At 39.5% G+C, this 24030-nt stretch overlaps 2 protein-coding genes across 4 annotated transcripts in view; both read left to right on the top strand.

Annotated features, from left to right (window-relative positions):
- LOC119781442 (NXPE family member 3-like) overlaps positions 1 to 4164 on the top strand; it is a 45334-nt gene extending 41170 nt beyond the window's left edge. Inside the window, exons 4-7 of the mRNA XM_038281917.1 lie at positions 2160 to 2230; positions 2545 to 2577; positions 3319 to 3507; positions 3596 to 4164. Coding sequence (XP_038137845.1) covers positions 2160 to 2230; positions 2545 to 2577; positions 3319 to 3507; positions 3596 to 4164 — 862 coding nt within the window. The remainder of the gene's footprint in view (positions 1 to 2159; positions 2231 to 2544; positions 2578 to 3318; positions 3508 to 3595) is intronic.
- Positions 4165 to 10857: 6693 nt separating this feature from the next.
- Positions 10858 to 17328, top strand: e2f7 (E2F transcription factor 7). Of its 3 annotated transcripts, none has more exons than XM_038281855.1 (13): positions 10858 to 11078; positions 12129 to 12233; positions 12366 to 12659; positions 12744 to 12903; positions 12987 to 13226; positions 13312 to 13467; positions 14100 to 14243; positions 14710 to 14868; positions 14953 to 15025; positions 15109 to 15397; positions 15503 to 15626; positions 15707 to 16077; positions 16211 to 17328. In XM_038281855.1, the coding sequence occupies exons 2-13, from the start codon at positions 12138 to 12140 to the stop codon at positions 16364 to 16366; spliced, it is 2262 nt and encodes a 753-aa protein (XP_038137783.1). In that variant the 5' UTR covers positions 10858 to 11078; positions 12129 to 12137; the 3' UTR covers positions 16367 to 17328. The 3 variants fall into 3 exon arrangements, with proteins under 3 accessions (XP_038137783.1, XP_038137780.1, XP_038137782.1); XM_038281852.1 differs by having other exon boundaries at positions 14950 to 15025; XM_038281854.1 differs by having other exon boundaries at positions 10858 to 11082; positions 12135 to 12233; positions 14950 to 15025.
- Positions 17329 to 24030: the final 6702 nt, after the last annotated feature.

Raw genomic sequence — 24030 nt, 5'->3', positions numbered from 1 at the left:
ATGTGACTCGAAGCCACACAGCGACTTAGACGTGACTTGAAGCTGCACAGCAGCTCTAACGTGACTCAAAACCTCACAGAAGCTAGAATGTGACTCGAACCCGCAAAGACATAACTCAAAGCCGCACACAGGCTCAGATGTGACTCGAAGCCGCACAGAGGCTCAGATGTGACTCAAAGCCGGACAGAGGCTCAGATAAGACTCGAAGCGGCACAGAGGCTCAGATGTGACTCAAAGCCACACAGAGGTTCAGATGTGACTCAAAGCCGCACAGAGGCTCAGATAAGACTCGAAGCCGCACAGCGACTTAGACGTAACTCAAAGCTGCACAGAGACTCAGACGTGACTCGAAGCTGCACAGCGACTTAGACGTGACTCAAAGCCGCACAGAGGGTCAGACGTGACTCAAAGCCGCACAGAGCCTCAGATGTGACTCAAAGCCGCACAGAAACTCAGATAAGACTCGAAGCCGCACAGTGACTTAGACGTGACTAAAAGCTGCATAGAGGCTCAGACCCCGCCTCGAAGCCGCACAGTGACTTAGACGTGACTCAAAGCCGCACAGAGGCTCAGACGTGACTCAAAGCCGCACAGAGGCTCAGATGTGACTCAAAGCCGCACAGAAACTCAGATAAGACTCGAAGCCGCACAGTGACTTAGACGTGCCTAAAAGCTGCATAGAGGCTCAGACCCCGCCTCCAAGCCGCACAGTGACTTAGACGTGACTCAAAGCTGCACAGTGGCTCAGACGTGACTCAAAGCCACACAGAGGCTCAGATAAGACTCAAAGCCGCACAGAGGCTCAGACGTGACTCAAAGCCGCACAGAGGCTCAGACGTGACTCAAAGCCGCACAGAGGCTCAGATGTGGCTGGAAGCTGCACAGCAGCTGAGACGTGACTCAAAGCCGCACAGAGCCTCAGATGTGACTCAAAGCCGCACAGAAACTCAGATAAGACTCGAAGCCGCACAGTGACTTAGACGTGACTAAAAGCTGCATAGAGGCTCCGACCCCGCCTCGAAGCCGCACAGCGACTTAGACGTAACTCAAAGCTGCACAGAGGCTCAGATGTAGCTGGAAGCTGGATAGCGGCTCAGACGTGACTCAAAGCCACACAGAGGTTCAGACGTGACTCAAAGCCGCACAGAGGCTCAGATGTGGCTGGAAGCTGCACAGTGGCTCAGACGTGACTCAAAGCCACACAGAGGCTCAGATAAGACTCAAAGCCGCACAGCGACTTAGATGTGACTCAAAGCCGCACAGAGGCTCAGATGTGGCTGGAAGCTGCACAGTGGCTCAGACGTGACTCAAAGCCACAAAGAGGCTCAGATAAGACTCAAAGCCGCACAGCGACTTAGACGTGACTCAAAGCCGCACAGAGGCTCAGATGTGGCTGGAAGCTGCACAGAGGCTCAGACATGACTTGAAGCCGCACACAGGTTCTGAAATGGCTTGAAACTGCACATGGCTTCATAGATAGTTTGTAATTTTTTCAGAAGTAGCTTGAAGTCGCACAGCAGTTTAGATGTGGATTAAAGATGCACAGAGGCTCAGACTTTACTTGAAACCGCAAATGGGTTCATACGTGTCTTGAAGCCGCACAGCAGTTGAAACGTGGCTTAAAGGTGCACAGTGGTTCAGTTGTGGCCAAAAGCATCAGCATTCACAGAGGGGCAGAACGACAAGAACAGCTAGAGCAACAATTTACGGGGATAAAACTCATGCAGGCAGAGATACTAGAAGAGACGTCCTGGCAGCGAGTGGAGACTGAGGCAGGTAAATAAAGTCAGGGAACCAAGTGGAATGACTTGGAGGTAATTGGTGGCAGCAGCTGGAGCTAATTCTGGCGGCTGGGAGCTGCAGAAAATGCAGCATGAAGTGGGAATCAGTTAGTTCATAATTAAGCAAAACTAAATTTTAACATTTTATTGTGATGAGGGCATTATTATCTATTATTTCTCATTTGTACCAGAGTGAGAGGTCAAAAAACACACTGAATAAATTACAAGAGTATACTGAACTTCCCCCCTGTCCGATAATTAATCCAGTATGGCTAAAATGAACCAAATGAAAGTAAAGAAAGTGATGTTAATGCACCTTAGAATATATTTCCATTTCCAGCAGACAGAATTTTATTAAGTATCTGTGCTTTTTTGTAGTGGTGTGAACATGAAGGTCTTTATTAAGTCATCAGGACCTTCCGAAATCAACATTCTACCAAAGCTAAAAGGTAAAGATTACTATATTGCTAACAATGTAATATAAGAAATAACGTTTTGATGCTTAACTTCACGTCTAATAGCATTTCAGAGTTTGCATAACTGATTAGATTTCATTTTAAGTGCAATAAACTCAGTGAAATTTACTGTGAATTAGTGTTTGCAAAACACATTCTACTGTATGCATCTAGTGACAAGAACTTTCTACTCAAGTGATTGATTAATACCAATCTGGTATGACAGGTAATTTCTGTAGTGCAGCTGTTTTTTCAATGAACCTCTTCCATCATGAACAACCACAAAATTTATTTTTTATTTCTTTCAGATCTCAATGAAACAGACCATGTTAACACATCAGGTAAAGTTGCTATTGATATAATTGTGTGAAAAATTAATTTTCATAACAGTGTTTCCAAAATTTAGCTTAAAATCTCTTCTTTTCTAAGGGCCCTGTCACACCTTGCCAATTTAGACCGCATAGGCCTGACGTCCCAGAATCTCCTACGCTGTACTTTTGTTGTATTTTTTACATTCTGGGCATATACATAGCGTATTCCTAACAATTCCAGAACTTGTATCCAACGACAGCCTAACTTATGCATAACACACAGCAGCATAATGCCCAATAAATGTCACAAGCCAGTATCCTGAGGAGGGCAGCAATGCGCAAGGAGGGCCCGGTCTGCATAAAAAAAATTATTTAATCGCAGTATTAACCCAGCTGCTGTTTACCGTCTGCCCAAAGAAAGAATAAATAAAAAGAAAAAAGATAAAGAAAGAAAGAAGGGTTGCTGTTGCAGCAGATTCAGGGTTATGTCTACTAGGAAGATTGTTGGTTGTGGCCGTTAGTGCAGGAATGATCCATCAAACTCACCTTCTTGCTCACCCTATGATGGGGATGAAGTCTGGAGGAGAACTGATAGTTTCCTCCTGTAAACCCCTTTTATACCAAAACACTGCCAATACGCCATTATACTGTAGGCCAGGCTTTTTGCCACATTTATCGTACGTAAGGCCTACGCCTCTAAATCGTCAAGGTGTGACAGGGCCTTGAGAATATACTTTTCTTCTTGTTTTAATTTCACCTTTGATACTGTAGGGGAAGGTATGATGGCCAAACCTGCTGGTTATTACTACAATGGTGAATGGCAGGCACTAGATGGCACCACAGTTCATCGCTTTAACAATGCCAGTGCAATGAGCCAGTGTTTAAAAGGGAAGGTGGTCCACATGTATGGAGACTCCACCATCAGGCAGTGGTTTGAATATTTAATTGCTAAAGTACCAGGTAGAAGCCAAGAAGAGGAATATGTCAAAGATTTGCATTTAGTCAATCTCTTTTCTGATCACTGTGTTGTTTTCTGCTGTATTTTCAGATCTTAAGAAGTTTGACCTAAAAACCCCCCCACAAACAGGACCTTTGATGGCCTTGGATTATAAAAACAACATCTTAGTGACATGCCGCTCCCATGGTCCTCCCCTTCGTGCTCTAATATTGCCCGTCAGTCAGTTTCATTTAGTTGCCAATGAACTGGACACTGTGGTTGGAGGCACCAACACTGTTGTGGTTATTGGCGTCTGGGCTCACTTCGGCGTTTACCCTGTTGAAGTCTACATCCGACGGCTGCTTAGCATAAGGAGGGCAGTGTTGCGGCTGCTGACCAGAGCTCCAGATACGCTGGTTATTATCAGGACTGGTAATCCAAAAAGGCAGTCACTCCATGATTCACTGACTACCAACGATTACTTCGCGATGCAACGTGATAAGATTCTCAGGGCAATATTCAGAGAAGTGAATGTCCGACTGCTGGATGCCTGGGAGATGACACAGGCCCACTACCTTCCACATGACCTCCATCCACCATCACCTGTGATTAAGAATATGATTGATGTTGTTCTGTCCCACATATGCTTTCCTCAACCAAAGAATTTTAAAAAAGCATAAAAGGAATAGAAAACTTTTGACATGGGTAGTCGGGTAACAATTTGTGATTGATCACTTAGCTACAGCTTAATGTCAAATACAAAATCTCAACTTTCTGTCCATCTTCAAACAATAGTGTGCTTAAGTGAATCGCTATAAGTGTATTTGTGCCTTCAGAGGGACAGTTATGCAATCATAGGTGCTCAAAGGTGCTGTTTCATAAAATTAAAATATCATGTAAAAATTTATAAATTTCAGTAATTGCATTCCAAAAGTGAAACTTCTATATTATATTGATTTATGACACACAGACCAATATATTTTTTTGCTTTTTGTTTTATGTATCTGTGTGTCTCTGTGTTGCCCTGCGAAATACTGCCGACCTGCCCAGGGTGTACCCCGCCTCTCGCCCATAGACTGCCAAAGATAGGCACCCGTTCCACCACAACCCTGAAAGAAAGAGGGGGAGGACATAGATGGATAATAACTGACTAACTAATGAAAACCCCCCAAAAAATCAGTTTCTCTGAAAATTTGAATAATATTTAAGACCAATACAAAAATAAAGATGATAAAGAATTAACCTGAAAACTATGAGCATGTACAGCACTCTGTACTTAGATGTTCTTGATCCTTTTGCATGGATTACTGCAGTAGTGCAGAGTAGCATAGAGTCTTGCAGTAAGGGCACAGGTTGCTCTAAAAGGGCCTTCAGCTCTTCTGCATTGTTAGGTCTGGCTTATTGCATCTTCCTCTTCACAATAAAGGCTGATTTAAACTCAGAAACCTGGACGTCTGCGTGTGTGTCGCAGTGAATGTAAATGTCCTCCCGCCCCTGTGACAGACACTCTGGTGCACCTCTCTAAATTTGTAGGTGACCCCAGACAGTGCTGCAGACAGGAGGCCTCTGATTGGTCAAATCTACATCTGGTCTACACTATGTGTATTTCCTGTTCTGTACCTTACCGGCTTGTTTGGTTTGTTTTTAACGCCATTATGGAAAACGACTGGGGAAGATGGACCAGTTAGAAGAGCGAGGTGCGCGAGAACGCTGGGACCTTTTCCACCTGGATCCCCGCTCTTTTTCGCCCTCATGTCCCTCCCTTGTCGCACAAACTTGCCCCCACTTCCTCACCGCCTTGGCCGTATCTAGACCCACAGCTAGTTTGTTATTGTCCCTCTTGCGTTGTGGCATGGAATAACATAGCACAGACCATGCTCCAATATTGGGCATAAATAAAAAATATCTGCAACAAGCTCACTACAATACTCTGCTGCGGGAGAATAACCAGTCTTTAAGCCATAGATTGTTTATAAGGGTTAAGGTTTGCTGGTTAATTAAGAACAGGGATACCATGGTCCTCACACCAAGCATTGGCAGCTTAGGCCCTGTGTGCAGGTTCCATGGCCTGTTAAAAAATTAAATGAGCATCTCCATAAAGTTGTCCAGGTGCAGGAAGCATGAAGTGTCTAAAACTTCCTGGTAGATGGCTTTATTGACCCCAGACTCTCCTCTCTTTCTGCCTAGCTCTCCTTGTGCAAGGTGTCAGTGGTGGTCTTTTGGATAAGTGTCAAGTCAGCAGTCTTCCCAATGATTATTTAGCCTACAGAATTAAACTAAGAGACTACTTAAAGGCATTTGCAGATATTCTGCTTTGATTACTTTATTAGAGTGTGGCACCAGGAGTCAACAATATTAGATCTTTTTACAATATTCTATTTTTCTGTAATAATTGATTTTGGGCTTTAAGAGTTCAGCAACTTTGACTGGAATTACTAAAATAAATTAGCTATTTTTTTTTTATATTTTCCTCTTATGAACAGCACCTTTAGATTGTGTAATTTGTGCTGCACGGTATTGATAAGTTATAGATTCAGGTTAAGCACATTGTGTGGAGAACTGGTGGTTTTTTTAAGCAAAGGCTAAAAGGGTTTTTAAAAGGTTGTGGATTTATAGCTTCACAGTAGGGTAAAGTAGCGTAAAGAAAAAATGGGCTAAAACCTATGGACTTAAAGGGAATCATAATAACAATCATATTAAAAACATCTTTTTTTTAAAAGTCATTTTTATGTGTTTATCTTAAGACAAACTTAAAGTGCTGCAGGTTTTGATTCAGATCTAATCCCTAAAAGATGACTGGCAGTTAAATCAGATTTCTGCTATCTACAAATTTTGTAATAGTATAGTTACATGGTTATTATCAATTATTTCACTTTATAAAAATCTATAATATCTATAATTGTAACTTTAAATTAAGTTTTCTGGGATGTGTTAAGTTACGTGTTTCATATTTTGGCTTGTTTTTCTTCTATTTTATTGTACTAATTGTTTCTGTAGGTTTCCTCTGCGTTTATTTAAATGTATTTTACCTTCTTATAAAACACTTTAGCAAATACTGCTGTTTTTAAATGTGCTATATAAATAAAATGGATACTTCTGGCATGCAAGGCAATGATTTGGTCTTACCTCTGTTTACTGCTCATTTGCAATTATCCTGCTTGGTGGCTGCTAAAACCAAACTATGACAAAGGAAATCAAGACTAATTTAATGACCGCATGGTTGACATGGACCAGTAGCCCCATTGATGCCCCAATCTCCCACAGCTCTGACAGAAAAATATCCTCCACTGGTCCTTTTTGATAATCAGAGGTCTTGATCTTCAACTTCAAGCCTCCGAAGACAATCGTGATATGGAGAGGAATGATCAAGGATATCTCTTCTCCTATGTTGTCCTCTCTACACTACTTACCCTGTTCAGCTCCTCCCAGCAAGAGAGGCATCTCTGGTCGATTGCATCTTAATCACCTTCTCATTATGTCACAGAGCTCCACACAGATCTGATAATAACCCACTTAGTTGATCCTGCTGCAGAAAAACATCTTAAAGTTGCAGGATTTTGGACAATAAAGACTGAAGTAAAGAAAAACAAGGCATCCCAGAGATCACATTCCACTGGGGCATCACTGCTGAAATTCTGTCTATGAATTAACATTTCTTACCAACACCTGTTATGTTTTATCTTTAATCGCCTCCTCAATGTATGTCAATGTAATGAAGAGGCTTGTTTACCCCTTTAAACTGGGGGATATGTTTGCCGGTTCTTCTGCTCCTGGGTGGGTACCACATTCAAAATATGACTTGTTTATGGGTTGGATTGACCTCATGACACGCACTATTGCAAATATGCAAAAACAAATTACCATGTGCATTCCCTGATGTCCAGTTTTTTCCCATTCATTGTGGACCTAGGAACCTTTTTGCAAGCCCAAAAGCAACCTGGATCTGATCTTTTCATAACAGTCTGAACAACACAGATCCAATTTTTTCCAATCCAACCCAGGCCACTTGGCTATGTGGTCCAAAATCCGATACGAATCAGATCTTTTCAAATGCGACCTGTGTCTGAACAGCCAGGTCGCATTCATCAGACCTGAATGTCGTTATTACCCAACAAAGGTCACCATTGTGCGTCTTGCTACGCAGAAGTGGCAAGAAAAAACAACAACAATGGTGGACAATAATGCAGAGAACATTTAACCATCTTGAAAAGATTGAGTTTTTAAGGTTGGCAAAGATCGCTAGATGTTCTCCAGCACTACCATCCATGTTTACTTCCATAAACACAGAGCACGCTGGCTTGTGATGTCATTGCATCTTCTACTGCGCATTCGGGACACTTGTGTTGTATGACTGCAGTTCACACAGGAGATCACATTCAAGTCGCATACATTTGGATATATGAACGGCAACGCAAAAAATTCAGATTTTGCACACAAAAAAATCGGAATTGAGCATTAAGGCCTGGAGTGTGAACGTAGCCAAAGAGTAACAAGGGGTGAGAAGAACTAATATGATTTAAAAAAAGGAAAAAGAAATGAATGATTAAGAAACACAGAATGACCAAAAGGGAAAAGTAGGTTGGGGAGAGGACTGGAGAAATGTATATAACTACGGTAATCTACAATGGAGAAACATACTCTAAAGATAATGGAAAACCATAAATATGAAGCACTGCTGCACAGATTAAATTAATAACAGGAAGGTTGAAAATAGATAACTAAACTAAACACCAAGGACAAGTAAAGTCTGAAAAATTATTTTAAAAATTAACTGCAACACAGGGTAACCAAAATCAAAGCAAAACTGAAAATCAAAAATAAAAACTTGAACAGAACGAAAAAGTCCAGAGAAGAAGATATGAAACGATACCCTAAACATCCGATAAGCATTCATGTTTACAGAGCTTTGAATTAAAAGAAAAACAATGCAGATAGAAGATTTAAGAAGGTCAAACTAATCACTAAACATTATGTGTATCTGACTGAGATCTTATCTTATGATTAAAAAAGTTATTTATTTTAAACAAACTTAAAATCTTTCAGAATAAAAAAGATTATGCCCGCCAGAAAAGGTTTGATTGGGATGTAAAGAACTTATGTTATCTCAACAGCTGGGCGGTTGCAGCAATACATGACATTTTGAAGGTATTTCATCTTTTAACATGCTGTAACTTTTTAACTCACTCGCCTTATCTTTGTATAAGAGTGGCAAAGATGCAAAACAAAAGGAATCTCTAACAGTGAGCAATACGTCTTATGCAGCTGCTATCTCACAGTAAGGGTGTTACATGTCTTGTTAACATTAAAGTAGCACAAATTACTTGTTTGTTTTTTAAAGTCCAAAATTACTCATAAAACAGGGGAATTTAAAATAGATTTTTGGGGGGTTTTCAAGGTTTGGAGTTGTTCAAGGGAAACCATGACTTAATAATAATGTGTGAAGAGAACCAACGTTTAGGGGGATGGGTGAGAGGTCTTCCAATTTCAGACACTTGGAGCTTTGATGATTTGAAGATAATGGTTCATAAAGCTGCTCAGGAATTACAAAATACATAAAAGGATATAACAACATACATATTTCAGAACTCTCATCTTTAGCAATATCACTGTCTCACTTTCTTTCAGAAACAGACATATTGGTTAAATACATCAGCTACATGTCTAGATCTGTATGGGGTAAGAAAACATTTGGGCTCAATTTGCCACCAGCCACCATTTGTAAACAAGTCTGAACTTGCCCCCATCAGCAGCTTATGTTCATCAGTAATGATTTAGAGAATAAAATGGGAACACAAGCAGCTCCACTTTGGAGAATCGTCGACTGAACATCTGTGATGCTATACTGTCAGATATAAAACAATTAAATATGTTCATATGTTTGTGTTTAAACTTCTTTATTACTTTTGGTGGTAAAGTATTACTTGTGAGATATAACTGTGATATTACAAGGTCTGCAGAGTTATTTCCTCTGATGCAATAAGTATAAAATGTCTATGCTGGTATCAGAAAGGTATTAACTCATAAATGACAAATCTTAATGTCTGATAAAACTTTCTGAAAACCATGTTTCCCCTTGTTTTGTTTTGCATTGGCTCCAATTTGCATGGCGTTTGGCGGCAAATAATGTGTATTGAGTTTTATTATACAAGCCTCAGGGGTTCGCCTTCAGACAACGAGTTTGCATTTAGGGCGGGATCTGTGTTTGCTAGAAACCGTGATCTCTCTCTCTCTCTGCAACTTTTCGCGCTACAGTCCAGGTACTGGTAGCGCCACTGTAGTAACCCCCACCCACCCCCAAACCCCCCACCTGGCTCCAGTGACTCCCATCTGCCTTTGAGATTCAGATCTAATCAGAGACAAAGGCCTTGATAAGTGAAAGCTGTTATCGGTGGGTTTTGTACACTAAAGGTCTCTGTGGGAGTTGGAAAGAAGCAGCGGTGCACCCTGAAACTTTTCACCGGTGGTCAAAGATCGTTGGTTTGAGACGATGACTGACCCTTTTTTTTAACGCTGTCCTCTTTTTTTGTGTGTGTTTTAAAAATACAGCTATGTTATGTCTTCAAACTTGTAAAACAAAGTCCGGTACATATTTTTTTTGTGTGTGTGTCAGATAAATCCACCTTCCATGGCTTAGATTAATAAAGATAATAACCACATAAAAAAATTAGTTGCACTATCTATCTATCTATCTATCTATCTATCTATCTATCTATCTATCTATCTATCTATCTATCTATCTATCTATCTATCTATCTATCTATCTATCATAACTGAATTAGTTCCATGTGCTGCAACAGAAACCATAATAGATTAGTTTCTGGGAGCAATTCAATTCTCTACCTTTATAGTTTCATTCTTTATCTTGAGATAAAGGACCTTGAGTGCCAAAGACCTTGAGTGTCCAGAAAGGCGTCTTTGAAATAAAATGTATTATTATTATTATTTTTACTTAAACTTATAATTCAATGTTTCACTTTTAACTTTACCTTCTTGGAGATATAATTACAGTGGTAAGTATATCTATTACAGGGGTCTGCAACCTAGTTAGTAGCCTAATTTGAAATTTATAATCTCTACAATCACAATATTAATGTACTAAAATATATAATAATAAAGGCATCGAATAGCCTTGTTATTAATCCAGTCTTGCGAAAAAAAATGTTCGGAGTGAGACCTCAGTATTTCTGATACCTATCTTGAAATCAGCGCGCCGGCTGCCCCGCCACTTCGAGCGGAGGCGTGGCTTTCCGCTCTCTCATTCCCAAGGAAACTGAAGACGCTACGCTGTTGATTGGCTGGAGCTCCGTGACGAACGTCTCCAACTCGCGTTCCAATTGGCTGGAATGATCCAGCTGCCTCAGAGCGCCAGAAAGCAAGCTTTAGCGGGTGTTGGTGAACTGAAGTTTCCCCAGGACAGTACATGGTGTCCGCCCGCTGGATGACACGCATAGGACGTACTTTAGCGGTCCAGAGTTGCCCGCTATTTTTATAGAGGGAAAAGAAGCGGCTATGTTCGGCTGGAGACGCTAAACCGATGACAGGACCGTGAACCACATCGGAATATTTCATTCATTTCAACGGTCACTCATAGAAGGTGAATAATTTTGCTTTTCTTCCAATTGTTTTTTAAGATCTGTGTAACGCTATGCTGTTCCACTGACCTGTCCCCTCAGACAAGTAGCGGATTAAGAATATAATAAATGTTAAATGATCGATGTGTCATAATATAATGCATTTTATGGTTAATTAAGAGCTGATGCAGCTTTAGGCAAATCGAACTGACCTTTCAGCCTGTTAAGGTTATAGATAAAATATACGTTTCAACTTGGATAAAACTTTGATTTATTACAGGGTTATAAAGCATACCTTTTCCATCTTGCAGCACAGGTTATAACCCAGAAGGTTAAATGTAAAATATGTTAGTAAAGGAGCGAATTAGCTCGTGGTTAGCCTGCTAGTTACCAGATGTTTGCGCCAAATTCCTCTGAATGGTCTAAAACTTTAAAAGATACTCTTCCGCGTTTGTTTCTTTTTTCACCAAACCACTGTGCCCTGATTAGGAAATACTATAAAATAAATTCGGCTTGTAGTTTGTGTAAGTTTGTAAAATACAAAGTTTTAAAAAGTCGTACTTCTGGTTTCAGTGCAGTTGTGTTGATGACATCACACGACAATGCTCTCTTTGCTTAGATTTTATTTATTTTTCTCAGCTGAAATGAATGGATTCTAGTTTACAAAAGAGAAAACAGTTGGATGTGCAAGATGTGGGACTGACAGGCAAATTTGGGATTTATTGCATATTAAATCTGCTACTATCCAATGCAACTAACATGCATATGAAATGAGGTTAGAGTTGCAGCATGTTGCAACATACCTTTTTAAGGTTTGACGTTCATTGATGCTTTCATTGTGAAAAGTAAAGATCCAAATCGTATCAAATCTGCTTTTTTATTTGTTATATTTAGTTGATTGTACGAGGTATGCTTTAGATAAATTCTTATGTCCAGTAAGTTTTTATTACAAAAGTATAGAAAGAAAAACCAACAAACATACTATAGCATGTTGTGTATGTAATAAGCTATATTTAAATTGAGTTTTAGTTCATCTGCTGAGATTTTGGTGATTAAACGTTACTTTTTTGCAGGTTTCCCTAATGGAGGTGGAATGCCTGGCATTGAAAGACCTCACAAGTCTGGAGAAAAGTTTCTCAAAGGAGCCGGAAGAAGACGGAGCTCACAGCGAACAAAAGGTGGAGTTGCATAGGATTTTTTTTATAGCATAAATTGACAATCTTGCATCCAAAAATGTGTTTGATTAGACATTTTATTTCCATTTTAACTACTTTATAGTCTGAATCAGCATTTTTCTTTGTCTATCACAGGAAAATGTCTGCCTGGAAAGGAGGAAACCAACAGACTCCAGCGTTCCAGTTTTCCTTGTGAACAGGAGGAGCTCCGCCTCCGATTTTGCCCACGTCACTCCCATCAAGTCAGCGCTCCTGGCCGAGCCGTGGTCGCCCACAGCCAACCTGAAGGTGCTCATCAGCGCGGCCAGCCCAGACATCAGAGACAGGGAGATGAAGAAAGTGCTGTTCAGACCTATAGAGAACGACAAAGACAAGGCGGAGGGCTCACAAGCTCCGCAGGAGGATGTAGAAACAGAGGACTCTGCTCAGGTAAAACTTCCCGCTTCAAGGCTTTATAAACGTGTTATATAAGTTGTTGTGACAATCTTCTTAAACTTGCTTTCCCCTGTTTAGTGTGACGCGGCTTTTGAAGAGGAAGATACGGATAAGAAGCCGAGCAGGAAGGAGAAGAGCCTGGGTTTACTTTGCCAGAAGTTCCTGGCCCTTTACCCTGATTACCCACCAGCTCACAGCACCATTTGGATCTCACTGGACGAGGTCGCAACTAATCTGGGTAAACACAAAAAAAAAGTATCAGAAGAGCAGCTTTAGCTTTTTAAACCAGACTCAGTTTAATTTATTTGTTTTGCCTGTCAGGAGTGGAGCGTCGGCGTATCTACGACATCGTCAACGTGCTGGAGTCTCTGAGCATCGTTGGCCGGAACGCCAAGAATAGCTACACCTGGTACGGCCGCCAGCGGCTGGATGCCACGCTGCAGGAGCTGCAGCGGAGGGGCCGGGAGCAGGGTTACCACCTGCAGATGGATCTGCAGGCTGAGGCCAGGAGGACCGAGCACAGCCGGGAGGAAGACGGAGGGGAGGGAGACTCAGGGAACGGTAAAAAAAATTAATAAAAATTCTACCTTTTTCTGATAACCAAGCAGTTCTGGTACTTAATTACTTAAATATGCTCGTTTTGCAGCTGGGGGAAACAGGAAGGATAAATCTCTGCGCATCATGAGCCAGAAGTTCGTCATGCTTTTCCTGGTGTCCAAAACTCAAACCGTAACTTTGGACGCGGCAGCGAAGGTCCTCATCGAGGAGTGCCGGGACTCCTCGAGCCACAGCAAATACAAAAGTAAGAGCCAGCAGATTTACAGACAGAAGCTGCTGCAGCTCCAGGTTTATGGGGGGAATTTTATTCCATTATCTGGAAAAGAACGGGTTTTGTTAAAGGAAACATGAGAAAAATGGAATTCAGAAATGAAAATTTGCGGTAATTTGAGTCTTTTCTCAAAATCTTTTAGATTTATTTTTCATATTTTGCATTATTTTTATTATATTTTTTGTTTAAAATTTCAGTTTTTAAGATTAAGTTTTAGGAAACCTGTTCTCTTCAAGTTGCGTTTTGCAGATCAGATTCTCTTGTGGGTGGGCTTTACTCTGGAGGGAGGGGTGAGGACTCATTCCTATTGGTCTGCTGGACATTAGCGACATTTTCATTGGTCAAGAGGGAGTGTTAAAACACGATTTGAAAAAAATTAGATTTATAAAAATCAGACTTGAAATTATAATAAAAAGAAAAGATAAACAAAAAAAAGCATTTGAAAAAATATGGAAAACAATTGCAAAGTTTCATATCTGTTATTTTTCATTGTTATATTTGTTCGTTGCTTGCCACAATAATTGAACAATATTCCCTCTTTTCAATTTCTATATTATGCAGCTTTTTATTTTTTGGTTTTTTAACCCATTTATTGGTCTGTTTAGCAAAGGTACGCCGCCTGTATGACATCGCCAACGTGCTGACCAGCCTGGAGCTCATCAGGAAGGTTCATGTGAAAGAAGAGAGAGCCAGGAAGCCGGCCTTCAAGTGGCTGGGCCCTGTGAAATTCAGCAGCCCTGGAAGTTTAGGTAAGAACGGAAGAGCAGCTCAGAAAAAAAGCTGGGAAAAAAAGGTTTAAGTCGCTTATTTTAAACTTGATAAGTCAAAAGATCTACAACTGCTACTGCTATACTGACACTTTCCTTAAAAGCTTTAAATCGATGTTTGAAGAAGTCTGCGGTTCCTTCAGGTTTTGAGAGAGAGCAAGGTTAAACAGAGCTAACAGGAAGGCTCAATAAAAAATACAGCAGTCTCTCTCCCTTTTTTAACCTTCAACCTCTGTCTGTCCTGGAGCATGATGGATATAGATCTAACATGGCTCAACATTTCAAAGGAAACGCAAACAAAACGACATGTTTCAGTGACGCTAACTGCGCTAAACACTAACATGTTTGCAGCAACTCTTACATTTTGTGATTCAAATATTCTTCCAATTAAAGCTTAATCAAATAAAGTGCATCTCAAAAACTCTGCCTCATTAAAAAAAATTTGCAGGAAGTGCTTCAGATGGCGTTAGAATTGACGGCGCGGTGAACGAGGACTTCAGGAAAGCAAAGATGGCGAGTCATTCCTCCTTTAGAGTCACACCTACGACGGTTAGCGTGCAGCGGCAGGTTAGCTCTGCACCCAGCAGCCCGCGACACCACCTACCAGGTAGGAATCTGGAGTTGATGTTGGCTTTTAGTGCTGTTGATAGTTCAGTCCAGCCGATAAAACGTCCTATTTCGCACACAGCAGGCATCCAGAATCAGCCTTTGGATTACACAAGAAAGACCGTGAGCGACGGCCCGGTGTGTGGAAGCAGCATGGAGTGAGTTTGCAATGTTTTTCATTGAACCAGCTGAAAACAGCAAATCAAAGAGAAAATCCTAACCTTGTATTGTTTCCCTTCAGCAGATGTCTCAGCGTGCCGCTGTACACCCATCTCCCTCCGAGCAGCAGCGGCCCCCTGCCCCACCTCACCCCCTCCCCGCACTGCCTGGCCTACCTGCCCAGCCTCTCCCAGCCGTCCGTCGTCATGCTCTACAAGGCGCCAGCGCAGCAGGAATATTCACCTGGAGGTCAGAGGTCAGCCAGATTGGCTTCAGAGGAAGAGGCGAAACAGAAAAGGGAGGAAAGTGAATGGGAAGAGGAGGCGATGGTGCTAAAGAAAAGGAAATCCGGTGCAGAGGAGTCTGAAAAGGTGAATTTACGTTTATATCAAGGCTTCTGCTTTTTGTCGGCTTTTAAATCTAAAAAAAACGTCAGAGTTTTAGGCTAAAAATCCCGGTTTTTGTTCCCGTTCCAGATTGGAGCTCAGTCAGAAAGAGAAGCAGCAGACTTTGCTGCATCATTATGCCACGCTGTCCAGCAGGGGGCCATAGAGAGCCACTCCCAGCCGTCACACTACCTCTATGTCCCCAACAGTGCAGGTTTGTGCTTTAAGCATGAAAACGAACAGAAAAAAAAATCAAAGAAGATATAAACAACTTTCCTCTTGTTTCCTCTTAAGGTTTGAACAACTTTAACTTCCTCATCCCGGCCGGACAGCCACCAGCCGGGATGTCCCTCCCCCCCGGCGGCGTCCCAACCATGGCCCTGCCCTACGTCCTGTTGCCATCAGTCTCCCACTACCCCCTAATCGCCGGCAGCGTACAGCAGCAGCAGCAAACCTCCGACAATCTGAGCTTCACCATGTCCACTATGATGTCACCAGCTGCCTTTATGGTGGGGGCGGCGCCTCGCGGAGTAACAGAGGCATCAGAAACACACCTCCTATCACCAGTCGCCCCCGACCAGGGCAGGCCCCTCCTGTCAGCAGGGACACCTCGTTCTCCTTCAGGACCAAGAGAGAACGTCAGCGTTTACACACCAGAACCCTCAGTAAGGACCCACTGCCTCTCTTTCTTTCTATATTGACTTACCCCATATAATGAGGCTGCCACCGCCGTGCTTCACTGTTAGAATAGTGCATTTCTAGGGTTAATCGTCTTTTTTTTCTGCTCTTTCTTCACAGACGCCACATACTCCTAAGGAAACCACATCTTCCTCTTCCAAAGCCTTCTTCCAGACGCCGGGGACTCTGGGAAGTGTAGTTAGGACGGCGCCAGCTGCTCGCAAAAGAGGCTCCGCCCAGAGGAGACTGGACATCGGCCACGCTGCTGCTCCCTGATGAGAAGCAGAGTTAAAATAAGGAGATGATCCTTATTTTAAAAGAAAAATGTTTGTTTTTATTTTACCACCCTGAAGACGTTTCTGTTAGCAGATCGAATGTGCCTTGTTAATCTCCACGACCATTTCACCATAAATTCGTCAACCAGTGTTGCCAATTTACCAGTGCCCTCTTGTGGTGAGAGCCGGTAGCTGCCATATATATATTTTTTTTTTCTTTTTTATTGAAATTTTAGCCTTAATTCTCCCTCCCAGATGTGATCGAGCTACCTAATTCCTGTTATTTTATGTATTAAAGCTCAATTACTATTTATATTTTAGCTAATATATGTCAATTACAGGAAATGTGGTGGGACATTTAGCTTTCTTGTAGCACTAAAACATCATTGTACAAAAAAAGTGATCTTTCTGGTGCTCTTACTTGTTTTGTTACGTCATGAAAGTGTGATAGGATAGTAGGAGAGAGGGTTAAAAAAATCACTAAAGCCTTAAAATGTTTACAACCCTTCAAGTATCTGAACAGTCGGTTTTCCTCTTCAGGAGGAAGATGTTACTTATTTTATGTCCAAGGCTGCAGGGTAAAACCACAGCACTGATACTGAGGCGTCAAATGATGACGCTTTAAGGTACTTGAATACTAGAATGGAATTAAATCTATTTATATCAGAGTACTGTAAAAGTTATTTTTTTTTTTTTTCCCTGTGCTGGATGGAATCAGCTGAGATGAGGATGTCTTCTTTGCTCAGGTTGATCTGGAGAACATCCCGCTCTCAGAAATCTGCTTTTTCCTGCCGGCTTACTGACCAGTAGCTTCATGCATAGTTTTTTTTTTTCAGTTTACAGGTTTACGTCACATTCTAGAAATCCTCGGTTGCCATTTAAAAGTGTTCCTGTGTCTTGCTTCTCTCTGTAGACCCGCTCTTTCGTTCATGAATTTCATTTGAATAAAATTCTTTTTTTTAATGTGTGTTTGTTTTTTTGGGAGGGGATTCTAATACCCTGCCAACACATCTCTGGAGCCATTTATAAAATATAGAGTAAAAAACTGGACCATTCTGGGAGAAAACCTGGAGTCTGCAAAAGACCAGAGACTGGGATGGAGATTTATCTTCCAACAAGAAAATGACCAAAAAAACAAAGCAAAATCTACAATAGAACAGTTCACAGATTAACATATCCAGGTGTTAGAATGAGAATGGCCCAGTCCAAGTCCAGACCTGAATTTAAACAAGAATCGGATCGAACTGAAATCTGCTTTTCACAAACGCTCTCCATCCATCCTCACTGAGTTCCAGCTGTTTGCAGGAAGAATGGGCAAAAATTATAGTCGATGTGCAAAACTGATAGAAACATGCCCCAGATGGCTTGTTTTCACAGTTAAAGGTAACACTGCAACGCATTAACTCAAGGTAGTTGAATACATTTCTTCACCCAATTTTTCAGTTAATTATTTGTTTAAAAAAGTTTCAAATATGCCATAAATTTTCATTCTACTCCATGATTGTGTTCCACTTGTTGATTCTTCATAAAGAATTACAATTTTATATCTTGTAGTTTGAATCCAGAGCAGTGGGTAGCACTGCTGCCTTTCAGCAGGATGGTTCTGGGCTTGATTCCCGGCCTGGGGTCCCTCTGCATGGAGTTTGCATGTTCTTCCTGTGAATGCGTGGGTTCTCCCAGGGTACTTCGGCTTCCTCACACAGTCCAAAACCATGACTGTTAGGTTAATTGGCTCCTCTAAATTATCCGTAGGTGTGAATGGTTGTTTGTCTCCGTGTTGCCATGTGATAGACTGGCAACCCTTCACCTATCCTGCCCCTTGCCCATAGACAGCTGAAGAGAGGCACCAGCAACCCTCGTGACCCTGGAAGGCACGAGCGTGTCAGTAAATGGATGCCTGGATGAAAAAATGATTTCAACTCCAGCAATCCATTTCAAGAAATGAAAGAAATTTCTAAATGTTAAGAATCTATATCAAATCAATTCTGGGTATAGTGAAGCACATAAATAGCTCCTCAAGTCATTCAAAATTCACAAATATAAAACAAAAGTGATTCTAGGCCTGACATGAAAGGGAGTATTAATGTACTTAGGAATGTTAATATATTGCTAGTATCAACATGTTACATAGGGAAAAAAGTTAGCACTGTTGCCTTACAGCAAGAAGGTTCCAGGTTTGAATCCCCTATAGAAGGGATAAAATCACCACCCAGTTGTAGTACCTCAATAGACCCACTAGGGGTCACAACTCCACCGTCGAAGACCACTATTTTAGACAAGAAAAACTTACTCGAAAAATCGTTACATTTAAAGTATATTTATAATTTGGGGATTTTATTCTCTATAAGTATTATTTGCAAACGATATAATGTTAAAACCATAAATATAGATATACAATGTGCATTAACGTATTTCAACAAGCTATATTAAAAAAAATATGATAAAAAGAAAAAGCAGGAAGGTTAAAAAAAACAATGAAGTTATTTCACAATATCAAATAAGGTGCAGATCCTTTCTAATAGGGATGCTCACGTTCAGTCTTCAAGGGCTACTATCCTGCAACTTTTTGAAGCTCACCATATTTAACACACCTGAATCAAATGAGGCCTGTTACCATGCCTACCATGCTGAGATACATAAGGGGATTGGGCCTTCAGATCCAGGTGTGATATTATAATAGATAATAAGAGTAAAGTTGAAATATTAGTTAAAGGTTTTGCTAAGATACATAGTACAGAAAATGTAAATAATAAAGAAAAAAGAGGGCGTGAAATGACATTAAAGAGAAATATTGCATTGGTCAATGATGAAGAAGATTGTGAGGATTCTATTAACATGAAGTTTTCCTTGTTAGAATTAAATAAAGAATTGAAGAATTCTAGTAAATCTACTCCTGGGAAAGATCAAATTAGTTATAGTATGTTAAATAATCTTAGTGATGTGAGTAAAGAAATATTAGAATTATATAATAAGGTGTGGGAGGAAGGGATATTACCTGATATATGGAAAGAAGCCATCATTATACCAATTTGCAAACCTGGTAAAGATCCTAATTTAGCTGAAAGTTACAGGCCAATAGCTCTAACATCATGTATGGGTAAAGTCATGGAAAAAAATGGTAAATAACAGATTAATTTATTTTTTAGAATCTAAAGAAAAGATTAAATCTTATCAATTTGGATTTAGAAAAGGCAGAAGTACAATAGATCCTGCATTATGTCTGGAACATGAAATTAGACGGGCTCAGGTAAATAAGGAGAGTGTGTTAGCAGTATTTGTTGATGTGGAAAAGGCTTATGATATGTTATGGAAAGAAGGGCTATTGATTAAAATAAAACGAATAGGTATAAGAGGTAAAATATATAGATGGATAAAAAAATGTTTTAACTGAAAGAAGTATTAGAGTAAAAATAGGTGGGGTAATAAGTTCAAAATATCAAGTTGAAAATGGCACTCCCCAAGGTAGTATAGTAAGTCCTATTCTGTTTAGTATAATGATTAATGATATTTTTAGTAGTATAGATAAATCCTTTGGTGTCTCATTGTTTGCAGATGATGGTATTATTTGGAAGAGGGGGAAAAATATAGAGTTTGTAAATAGAAAACTACAAGAAGCATTGCAGAATGTAGAAGCTTGGGCTTTAGATTGGGGTTTTAGATTCTCAACATCTAAGTCTAAATGTGTTGCTTTTACAAATAGGAAGTTAAACAATAATGTAAATCTCAAATTATATGGGGATGTTATAGAAAGGATAGATCAAATTAAGTATTTGGGCATCTGGTTTGATAAAAAACTTACATGGAAGATACATATTGATAAAATAGTTGAAAAAAGTAAAAGAATTTTAAATATAATGAGATGTCTGAGAGGAAAAGATTGGGGAGCAGATAGAAAAGCATTAAAAACAGTATATAATGGACTAATTAGATCAATTTTAGATTATGGTTGTATAGTATACAATTCAGCTTCAAGTACTTTATTAAAGAAAATAGATAGAATACAATACCAGGCATTAAGACTTTGTTGTGGAGCAATGAAAACTACCCCGGTTTCCGCTCTACAAGTGGAGATGGGTGAGATGCCACTGGAGCTCAGGAGAGAACAACTAGCCATAAAGTACTGGGTAAGTATTAAAGGATCTAAAGAAAATCATCCTCCGTATGTTACACTGCAACCATGTCAAGAAAAAGAAAAGAAAAAAATTAATAGTTTTGGATGGACAATTATGAATAAAGTAAAAAATGTAGGAATAGATAACTTTGTAATCAGTCATGTGGTTGTTATTCCTGCTATTCCATCATGGATCTTTGGACAGGCTGATGTTGATTTAAATTTATTGAGAAAAGGGAGACAGTTAGATTAAAAAGACGTGGAAAATTATATTAAAAAAGAATATTCAGAGTATATACAAATTTATACAGATGCTTCTAAAACATTAAATGAAAGAGTAGGTATAGCATTTGTAATCCCAGATTTAAATATTATGAGGAATAAAAGAATAAAAGATAAATTGGCAGTGTATACAGGTGAATTAATGGCTATCTTAATGGCTTTAGAATGGATTGAGGAAACAAAAGACAGGGAGGTTTTAATTTGTTCAGATTGAAGTAGTGCATTAATAAGTATTCTAGAATTTAATTCAGAGTCGAGACAAGATATTATATTGGATATTCTTCACTCAATTTTTAGGATTAAAAATGGTGGTTCTGTTGTTAAATTTGTCTGGATTCCTGCTCATATTTGTGTTATCGGTAATGAGTTAGCTGACAGTTTTGCTAAGAGTGCTGTAAAAAAGGATATTGATTTAAACATTAACATTAGTAAAAATGAGTTAAAGAATATTATAAAAATGTATTTCAAGAAGAAATGGCAAGAACAGTGGGATAAAGGAGGGAATGCTAGATTTTATTATAGTATTAAAAAAAAGGTTGGAGAATTAAGAAAATGTAATAGAATTAAAAAAGAAGATGTTATATCTAGAATAAGGTTTGGACATACAGGATTAAATAGTACTCTTAAAATAATGAATAAGCATAATACAGGGTGTTGTATTTGTGGGAAATTAGAAACTGTCCAACACATATTTTTAGAATGTAATAAATATACTCAGGAAAGAGAAATGTTGTGTAGAGAGTTAGACAGGAATAAAAGTAAACTAGATATAAGGGAATTGTTTCAAAGGTCATCTGGGGATGTAGTTTTTGGTAGTATTTTTAATTTTCTAAGAAGAACGGGTATTTTAGGGAGAATATAATAGTTTGTCTGATCCATACTCCATTCTGGAAGGTGGCGGTAATGCACCTATAAGTTGTTTGCCAACCGCCATAAAAAAAAAAGAAGAAGAAGAAGAAGAAGAAGAAGAAGAAGAAGATCCAGGTGTGCTGGGTGAGACAGATGGAGAGGGGCGTGGCCCGAGAAGGAGAGCCAATGGAGAGATGGTGTTTGAGTCGTTCATAAAAAACATTTCGATTTTTATTATTTATTTTATAATAACATAAATGAGCCTCGTTTTGATTATCAGAGAATAAAATATTAAATTGGACTATTAGTGAAGGAGTTGAGAGAAGGAAACTTGTTAGTAATTTGCAATAATGAGGAACAAAAAACATTTTGGATGTTGAGGACCTAGGAAAAAGAGAGGTCATTGATATAAAAGTCATAGGAGAGAATAAAACTGTGAAAAGAGTAATGAAAGGAATACCAATAAATGAGGATTTGGTTCCGGTAAATTGTATGAAAACATACAAGGGGAAGGGGTGGCAAGCATGTCACTTCTGATAGAGTTTTAGAGTCAGTTCTACCAGAAAGGGTCAACATATATTTCATGAGTTTCCCAGTTAGGTCGTTCATTCCACCTCCACTCAGGTGCTACAGGTGTCAGAGCTATGGACACATGGCAGCAGTTTGTAGAGGAAAGCAGAGATGATCAAAATGGGGAGAAGAACACAGAACCGAGGAATGTAGGGATGAAACTGAAGAAAGGTGCTGCAACTGTAGAGGCCAGCACAGAGTTATCTATGGGTGATGCGAGGTGAGAAAGAAAGCAGTGGAAATAAAACAACAAAAAATATAAGCTATGCAGAAAGAGTGAAGAGAGTTTAAGGACATAGGACTGGAGAAATGAGAAATAAAAATTAAAGCAAAATAAAGAAGAAAGTGAAGATAATTTCACTTCAATGGTAGAGAAACTAATTCTATTCATAGCGTATCTCATTAACTGCACAGATCAAGCCAAGCATAAGATCAGCGCCAGAGAAGCTGAAAGTTTTTAAGACTCAAAAAAGTTATTTGGAAAAACAAAGTTACGAGGTTGGAGATGTAGGAAAGAACAGGAGCATGCGGAACACAAAAGTTTAAGATATCATTAATAATAAACAGTTATTAGATTAGATAAAGATAGATGATATGGGGTTTAGATGTAAAGTAAAATACCGTAAATTCTCTAATATTGTCCTGTATTCCAATAGCGGCCGGGACTCTAACATTGGCCGGTCTCGCTGTCAGAGGAGGTAAATAATGGCCGGTCTCTAATACAGGCCGGGGCTATAAACGTTTTTTTCTGGGCATACCTCAACATTATACTTGTGGTAGTAAGTAACATACAAGTACCACAGCCCTGCGCTGCTGGACGACAGGCCCTGACTGCTGCCCGTCTGCGCGAGGAAGAGAACAGACACGCAGCAGAACAGGAGGAGCGCGAGTGATGAGGAAATTAAAGGGAGAGATGAAGAGGAGGAGGAAAACTGAGGAGGAGAATTAAACAGAATTGGAGGATTTTTTATTTTTTTTTTACTTCAAACCAAGCGAGACATGGTAACTGTACTTTTTCAATAAATGAACCTAGTGTTTTATAGGTTCAAATAGACACAAAATCTCATTTTTATTCATTCCACTGGTAGTCTGTTTTGCTCAAATAGCAATAGAGGCCTGTCTCTAATTCTGGCCTCTATCCAATAAAGGCCTGGACCGCGATGCACTTGAGTGAAATAAAGGCCCGGGCCTATATTAGAGAATTTACGGTAAATTCATTGGTTAATATCCTGTCAGTTTGTTCCACAATCCATGCCACTAGGTGGCGGTAATGCACTTTCAAATTGTCTGCCAACCGCAGTTAAACTTCACAAAAAAGAGAATACTCAGGCGTTATAGATTAAATGTACCAAAGATTATCAACAGTGAAACAAAATAAAGAACATAATTTGAAAATCAGTTAGATATAAGGTATACTAATGTATTAAAAAAAGCAACCTGGATATTAGTATCAAGTTTAGCAGAAATAAAACCTTATATGTCTGAGTATGTAAAAAGTGAAAAATGATTTTAAAAAGACATAAATAATTTTTTGTTTAATTGGCAAAAGGCAAATTAATCATCAATGTTTATCTTAAATCTTTTGAGTATTTCTTTAACAGGAAATATTGTATTGCTCTGGTAAATATTCCTTTATTTTATTTTTTTAATGTTTTTTTGATCCTCCATTTTTTTCAATCCAAAACTTTATTTAAACGTTGCAGATTACAAAACATTGACAAAAAAGATCACAAGATATAGAACAGTATCTCCAAAATAAGTGTTCAATGATGGAGTACAATTGTGATTAAGATATAATATAATTTAACTTAAATAGATAGAGAATTAAACAAAAAACAAAAACAGGAAAGATA

Source organism: Cyprinodon tularosa, unplaced genomic scaffold, assembly GCF_016077235.1.
Source record: "Cyprinodon tularosa strain WSP-4 unplaced genomic scaffold, ASM1607723v1 ctg177, whole genome shotgun sequence".
NCBI classification, from domain to species: domain Eukaryota; kingdom Metazoa; phylum Chordata; class Actinopteri; order Cyprinodontiformes; family Cyprinodontidae; genus Cyprinodon; species Cyprinodon tularosa.
This window is presented reverse-complemented; position numbering and strand designations above follow the sequence as displayed.

What these genes read in the sequence shown, in the direction of transcription:
- e2f7 (XM_038281852.1), top strand. Translation starts at nt 12,138, where the DNA reads ATGGAGGTGGAATGCCTGGCATTGAAAGACCTCACAAGTCTGGAGAAA. An exon ending in AAACAGAGGACTCTGCTCAG is followed by an intron (nt 12,660 to 12,743) that starts GTAAAACTTCCC and finishes TCCCCTGTTTAG; the next exon opens with TGTGACGCGGCTTTTGAAGA. An exon ending in TTTACACACCAGAACCCTCA is followed by an intron (nt 16,078 to 16,210) that starts GTAAGGACCCAC and finishes CTTTCTTCACAG; the next exon opens with ACGCCACATACTCCTAAGGA.